The sequence below is a fragment of the Acomys russatus genome, chromosome 9 (assembly GCF_903995435.1).
Source record: "Acomys russatus chromosome 9, mAcoRus1.1, whole genome shotgun sequence".
Taxonomy (NCBI): Eukaryota; Metazoa; Chordata; class Mammalia; order Rodentia; family Muridae; genus Acomys; species Acomys russatus.
In genome coordinates this window covers 41659490-41667553 of record NC_067145.1, presented here as the reverse complement: position 1 = coordinate 41667553, position 8064 = coordinate 41659490, and the positions used below count along the sequence as shown (strand labels likewise).

General features: G+C 42.9%; 1 protein-coding gene across 1 annotated transcript; it reads left to right on the top strand.

Moving 5' to 3' along the window:
* Positions 1-4901: 4901 nt before the first annotated feature.
* On the top strand, positions 4902-7726 carry LOC127193679 (activity-dependent neuroprotector homeobox protein-like). Its single transcript, XM_051150894.1, is given in 2 exon segments — positions 4902-7296; positions 7299-7726. Coding segments are annotated over 2 exon segments (2808 nt in total). The 5' UTR covers positions 4902-4916.
* The last annotated feature ends 338 nt before the right edge of the window (positions 7727-8064 follow it).

Sequence of the window (8064 nt, the reverse complement as noted above, 5' to 3'; positions counted from 1 at the left end):
GGGAGGACTTTATGATATGGGGGAGACAGGGCAAAGGGCACTAAGAGCAGCTGGGGGGAGGTAGCAGCAAACAGATATAATCAAAATGCAAAATATAAATGGCTGAAAATGTGAAAGAATAAATAAATTACTATTTTAAAAAGCAAGATCTGGAAATATTTTTATCTTTATTTTACCTATTATGGTCTCTCATATACTATATTACTATATTTCACTTCCAAGTTTGTATTTTTCTAAAACAAAACAAAAAAGAGGGATAAATTCAACATAGAAAGGATAAGGGTCAGGCTGGAAGCCCTGTCACACCGTTCCTCCTCTGTGGAGAGATCCAGTGTGCCACACTGGAGTCTGTCATGCTTTACAAGTACATTGTGTGTTTCTTTAAAGTAGAGATCTAGAAAACTTTGTGAGAATGTACACAGATAAATATATTTCATTATATGTGCATTTTGTGTATGCAGAACTAAGCATAAAGTCAAACACCTTGAGCAAAAATTGAAAAATATTTAGATATGAATATGTGTATAGTGTGCTTATATACTGAAGGGCTGTATAACAGCATTCTAGTCAATAATGGAAATCCCTATCATCTAATGGTATGGTAACGATACCACCTAATAATAACGCTATGATACGGTATTCTTCCAACCCCCAAGTAGAGCTTGCTTCTCCTTCTGTTTGTCTTCTTTTAAACCTTTCCCTAGTAATATTTTCAATATCATTATGTTCGTAGACCTAGTCTTCCTCATTGTATTTCATAACTAAATATTACTAATATAAAATGTCAGCTTTTACACATTAATGGTATAAAGTTACAGGGATAATACTATTCCAGTTTTATTTGTTATCTTCAAGTGTTTTCCCAAAATACAAACCTACTCCTGAGAAATGTACTTCTATTACACATAGGGAACAGTTATTCCTATTTTATTATGATTTCTTGCAACTCAAGTGCATTTTTAAGAAATGCCTCTTCTATAGCTATCAATGTGATTGTATTACTTCCCCCTTGACTTATAAATCTGGTGAGTTATCTTATTAACTCCCCTAATATTAAACTTTTCTTAAAATGTTGCAATAAACCTCATCATTTTAGGTACTTTTAGTTCATTGCTCAATTATAATTGCTGTGTCACTTAGAATTTTCGTGTAGATATTCACATATTAAAGTAGCCTATAATTTTCTTTCTGTACTATTTTTGTCAAAATTTACAGACTGATTTTATAGAAAGGGGGAAAAGGGTTTCTTTTTGCACCAGCATATTTATAAAGGCATCATGATGATCTATCTTCTGAATATTTGAAAGCATGAATTCATGAAAACATTGGCCTCTAGGACTTCTTAAAGGCATAGCTTTCAGAAATCCTGGGCAGATCTAAATAAATAAAACTGATACAGTTCTGACAAATCTCAATTGGCTCTGATTTCCTCAGTGTGGAAACAGCCAGGAGTTAGTTAGACAAATGAAAAAGAAGGACATAGAGTATATGTAGTCAATAAATACAGCAAGGAGATCAGAACACCACCCTGGAGAGAGGCAAAGGCAACACTCTGGGCTCCAAAACCCTCCTGTACAACTGGTGGCGAAGGTGCTCTCCTCACCACTTCCCAGGCAGGCAAGTCTGGCAAACTCTGGGGATGCCTCCTTTGGCCAAAACCTTAATTTGTTTGTTAGCCACCTCTCTAAATAAGCCCCAGTGTTTCCCTGCAGTTTGTCTGCTGTGACCCTGTCCTTTAGCACTGATGTATTGGGGGGGGGGTCGATCTACCCCACATCCATATCGTGAGGCTCCAGGTTCGGCCCCTCTGTTTTGTTTTGCAATAGCCACTGTCACAGAAACCACTGTTACTCTTGACATCATCTCACAGAATTTTTTTTTTCACATCATGAAACAAACTTCCCTGTGTCCTTATATTACAATTTCAGATTCCCTGAGAAAATCTGAGAAACTCAATTTGATGATCGGATGACCACTTTATTCTAATCTGGTGTGGGCAAAGGTCAGTGTCCCAGAAAGAGAAGCAGAACACATTTAGGGCTATGGGGGCAGTTGGGCTTTCGGAGAAAGATGTGTAAACATTAACTCCTATCTTTTGTAGGGCAGATTACTGTACTTCAAATTTCTTAGTTTCCATTTAAATTTCATCCTAGGCAAGGGATGGGATAAACATTGAGATGTAACAAGAATAAATTAATAAAAAGAAAAAAAAATTTAAAAAAAATTTCATCCTAGGATTATGAAGTATCAATACACTTAATGTATATCATCTTTCCATTTCAACCAATTTGCCATCATATCTAAATGTGATAGATATAGTCTTCTATTAATTAAAAATTACTTAATAGACACATTTTAAATAGAAATTTGGTCTGTTGTCGTATTATCACAGAAAATGCAAAGCTCTTTCAAGAAATCAGGACTTAGAAGAAAAATTCTTTTTCAAAACTAAGACATCCAAATCACAAAGCTATTGACTACATCTGCAGCAATAGATGATGATAACTATGCTAAATGTTGCTCAGGCATCGCACCTTATTTTTACTTTCTCCAAGGTAAAACGTGAAGTGGAGGTCTGTATAGATTTTAAGATTCCATTTCTGTACCCACTGCCTGGGCTTAGCAATGTTTGTGATTCTCTTAAAACCCATTTTAAAATATACGATGAGATGAATATCTTTTAAAATGGATACAACCGTTTTAAAGCAAGGAACTTTTTTTTTTTAGAAGATATCAAAAATATCACAACTTTTCAAAATTCATATGGAACTGTTTATTTGAATGTGAATAAGATGCTATTTCTATGCATTTAGATAAAGTCAGTTTTCAGCCAGCTATTCAGAGACAGGGCTACCAAAGTGTCTTTGCAAATCACTGAGATGTGAAGTTCTGCAGTTCTCATGGTTCAGGAAGACTCTGGACTCACAGGCTCCTTTGATGCACTCAGATTTTTAGTAACAGTTGGAGGATTGGAGGATAATGTGTCTCACTCTACTCAAGCCAGCTGTATCGTTCTCAAACGCAGCTGAAACTCAGAAATGAAATAGCATTTTCCACATGAACGCAGAGCTAATTCGGAAGTGTATCTTCTGTCAGATGCTTGGCTGTGCTGTTTTAAAAACTAGGTGTGAAGCTGAGGCCATCAAATTCCTTTCCCCAAGAATACGAGGCAGTTAAAGAAGAGGAGTGTGTGTGTGTGTGTGTGTGTGTGTGTGTGTGTGTGTGTGTGTGTGTGTGTGTAGGAAGAGGGGCATGAATGAGCCTGTATACATGAGATCAGGGACATATAATTGGAAGATGTGAGGTACTGTATTCTCTGTGAAACCAAGAAACCAAAGAAAGTAGAGAGCAGTAAGCAAGCAAAGCTTAGCAACCACACACTCCGGGCTCCCTTAACTGCTTCCTTTCCTTAGCGTCCATGGGATAACTCGCGCCCACGTCATATCTTGTTTTTGTGTTCAGTCAACATGAACTAAATCATATTGCTTGACAGAGCTGAAACTGTCACAGTTCTTGGGATATACAAACCACAAAGTGCCAGAGAGGAGATGGGGCTTCCAACCAGGGCTGCCTTGTTTTGACTAAGAGTCTAGGTGGGCTGCAGAAGGGTACCTTGCATGAAAACCAGTCTGAAGACACAAAACACAAAGTCGACACACAGTAGAACAGAGCCACATCAATCTTGTCCATCAATTGACAGAACAGTTAAGCGTCTTGGAAATCAGTAAGGCGTGTGTCCCAGCTGTGTCTCTGAGTAGTTTCCAGGGATGATTAACTAACAAAAGAAGACCTGCCCTAAACGTGGACAGCAGCAGCCCATAAGCTGAGGGCCCCGTGGACTAAAGCAGAAGAGAAGGAGCCTGAACAGCAGGATGCTCTCCACCCTCCCCCTCTCTCTTCTCTTGCTGTCAATCAATGTGATTTGATCTGCCCTGCCACACCCTCCCCATCCTGAAGACTGAAATCCCCCTTCCTAAGTAGGAGGCAAAGCTGAGGGCACCTTCTCATAAGGAAAGAAAGTAGCACTGCTGAGAACCGGAGAGCACTCCCTCAGGGTCCCTGCCTCCCCTTGCTTATCTGGACAATGAGGACTCTTATGCTAATGAGCCGATACATCACTTCCGCTCTTTTTCGGCCGCCATTTTGCTAGGGCAGGTTCAAGGACTTGCTCCAGGCGCTTGTTTTGTCTACTGACGGGTGACGCGGGACCAACCCCCTCCCCCGCCCGCCGCCGCTGCTGCCGCCGCTGGAACCCATGAGCTGAGTGCCTACTCCCCTCCCGCTCCACGCCGCGCTTGGGAGGGTTGGGGGATTTGGCGTCTTCTCAGACACAGCTCCCTCTCTTGGTCCGGCGTGCACGAAGGTGAAGCCACGGCCCCACGCCCTCTGCCTCTCCTTGCCTCTCTGCAGCGCCACGCGCCCGAGCAGGATCCTCGGCCGGCCAGTGTCCTCATGACTACACCCAGGGCACGGCCTCGCCGCCGACGCTGCCCCCTGGCCCCGCCGCATGCCGGCCCCGCACACGCTTCTTAGCCGAGCCAAGGGTTTTTAGACAGTTTGAACCTAATGACTTTTATTTGAAAAACACTACGTGGAAGGATGTAGGACTGTGGGACCCTTCACTTACAAAAACTCAGGACTATAAGGACAAAACCTTTTTGCTGCAGTGCTTGTACATTTTCCTCAAAGTTCTTCTCTGCCTACAAAAGTCATTTCCAGAATTTCCATAGTGAGGACTTTGAAAATAGGATTCTCCTTAATTGCCCTTACTGTGCCTTCGGGGCAGATAAAAAGAATTTGGAAACACACAGTATTTCATGCTTCAAACTCCAGCGCACTGAGTAGCAGCCTCAACACTTTCAAAGATGAAAACCGACGACCCTAAACCCAAGCAGGCTGACAATGGAGAGGAAGCCATGTATTACTGCAAGAAGTGCACTTACCGAGCCCCTCTTTATGAGATCGTCAGGAAACACATCTACAGGAAACATTTTCAGCATGTGGCGGTGCCCTACATAGCAAAGAGAGGAGAAAAGTCACCCAACGGTGCAATGGCGCTAGGTGCAAATACCCGGGAAGAGTGTAACACCCTCTGCAAGCAATGCCTTTTCATGCCCAAGTCCTATGAAGCTTTGGTGCAGCATGTCATTGAAGACCATCAAAGAATAGGCTATCAGGTCACTGCCATGATCGGACACACAAATGTAGTTCCCCAAGCCAAGCTCGTGATGCTGATTGCTCCCAAGGCTCAAGAGAAAAAGGGCATGGGACTCCCACCAAAAGTTAGTTTTCTTGCTTCTGGAAATGTCCAATCTTTGCCATCACAGCAAATGGTGAATCGACTATCAACAGCAAAGCCCAACTTTAATTCAACGGGAGTCAACATGATGTCCAATATTCACCTACAGCAAAACAACTATGGAGTCAAGCCTGTGGGCCAGAGCTATGGTGCTGGCCAGTCAGTGTGGCTGGGTCTCGGTGGCAGTGCTCCAGTTTCCATCCCTCAGCAGTCTCAGTCTGTCAAGCAGTTACTTCTGAGTGGAAACGAGAGGTCCTATGGGCTAGGTGCTAAGAAGAGGTCCCCAGCAGCAGCCAGGTATTCCCTGCAGATTGCCAACACCTCCTCTCTACCCCCAGGCCAGGTGACATCTCCCTCTGTGTCTCAGTCACAGGCATCTAGAGTGTTAAGTCATTCCAGTTCTAAACCTCCACCTGTAGCCACAGGCCCTCCTCCAAGCAACCATTGTGCCACTCAGAAGTGGAGAATATGTACAATCTGTAATGAGCTTTTTCCTGAGAACATCTACAGTGTTCACTTCGAAAAGGAACATAAAGCTAAAAAAGTCCCAGCAGTAGCTAACTACATTATGAAAATAGACAATTTTACTAGCAAATGCTTCTACTGTAATCGCTATTTGCCTACAGATACCCTACTCAACCATATGTTAATTCATGGTTTGTCTTGTCCATATTGCTGTTTAACCTTCAATGATGTGGAAAAGATGGCAGCACACATGGGAATAGTTCACACTGATGAAGAGATGGAGCCTAAGATGGATTCTACTTTTAGCTTTGATTTGGCATTGCAAAAGGGCAGTCACACCAGTAATCATCTCCTAGTAACCACAAACAACCTGAGGGATGCCCCAGCCGAATCAGTGGCTTACCATGCCCAAAATAATGCCCCAGTTCCTCGAAAGCCACAACCAAAGGTTCAGGAAAAGGCAGATGTCCCTATTAAAAGTTCACTTCAAGCTGCAGTGCCCTATAAAAAAGATGTTGGGGAAACACTTTGCCCTCTTTGCTTTTCAATCTTAAAAGGACCCATATCTGAGGCACTTGCACATCATTTACGAGAAAGTCACCAGGTTATTCAGACAGTTAATCGAGTTGGAAAAAAACTAACTTACAAATGTATCCATTGCTTTGGTGTGTACACTAGCAACATGACAGCCTCAACAATCATCCTGCATCAAGTCCACTGCAAGGGTGTTGGAAAGACACAGAATGGCCAGGACAAGACAAATGCGCCTTCTCGGCTCAATCACTCTCCAGGCCTGGCCCCTGTGAAGCGCACCTGTGAGCAAGCAAACTTTCCATTGCTAAGAAAACAGAAGCTGAAGGATGATGGTGATTCCCTCAGCTGCTTTGAAGAGAAGCCTGAAGAGCCTGTTGTTTTAGCCTTAGACCCCAAGGGTCATGAAGATGCTTCTTACGAAGCTAGGAAAGGCTTTCTCACAAAGTACTTCAACAAACAGCCTTATCCCACCAGGAGAGAAATTGAGAAGTTGGCTGCCAGCCTATGGCTGTGGAAGAGCGACATTGCTTCCTATTTTAGTACCAAGAGGAAGAAGTGTGTCCGTGACTGTGAGAAGTACAAGACTGGGGTGTTGCTAGGTTTTAACATGAAAGAGTTGAAGAAAGTTAAACATAAGATGAATTTTGTTGCTGAGTGGCTATTTGAAAATCATAATGAGAAAGACTCAAGAGTCAATGCTAGCAAGACTGTTGACAAAAAGCTTAACCTTGGGAAAGAAGATGACACCTTCTCAGATAATTTTGCACACTTGGAAGAAGAATCCAAGGGAAGTGGCAGCCCTTTTGACCCTGTCTTTGAAGTTGAGCCTAAAATTCCTAGTAGTAATCCAGAGGAGCATGTACCAAAGGTAATTCCTGAGGATGCTTTGGAATCAGAGAAACTAGACCAAAAAGAGGAGGAGGGTGGTCCAAAATATGAAACCATCCATTTGACTGAGGAGCCAACCAAACTAATGCATGGCGCCTCTGAAAGTGAGGTAAACAAGATGATGTAGTTGAGTGGACAGAAGGTACTTCGCCTGGCTCCCAACAGATCTCAAACTTCAAGGATAATGCATGTGAAATGAAACCAGGAACCTGATCTAATGAGTCTTCCCAGAGTGAAGCTGCAAGGAGCAGTAAGCCAGCTGCAAAAAAAAAAAAAAAAGTTATGGTACAAGATGACACAGAACAGTTGAAATGGAAGAATGGTTCCTATGGAAAAGTTGAAGGGTTTTGGTCCAAGGACCAGTCACAGTGGGAAAATGCATCGGAGAATGCAGAGCGCTTACCAAACCCACAGACTGAGTGGCAGAATAGCACAATTGACAGTGAGGATGGGGAGCAGTTTGATAGCATGACTGATGGAGTTGCTGATCCTATGCATGGCAGTTTAACTGGAGTGAAACTGAGCAGCCAGCAAGCCTGAGGGCCTGGCATGCCACAGCACATGGGCCATGTTGCATCTTGGACCTCTGTTTTCCTTCCAGTCTGACTGCAAAGCTGTCTTCTAACTGGCACTACCGTGCAAGGACTGATCAGTCAGCAGGCTCGTGGGGACTTGTGACCACTATAGTCCCAGTGGTTAGTTCTAAGTTTATGACATGTGATTTGTTGATCTTGTTTCAAACCCTTCTCTGGTAGACTCAGTAGTGAAGTGTGAAAAACCAATAAGCTGGTGGTTCATGAATACACACAGGGAGAAGCAGTTCATTACCTACCTGACTTCCCAGTGTCTCTTTCCCTTAGTAAGATGTTGGGTTGGAT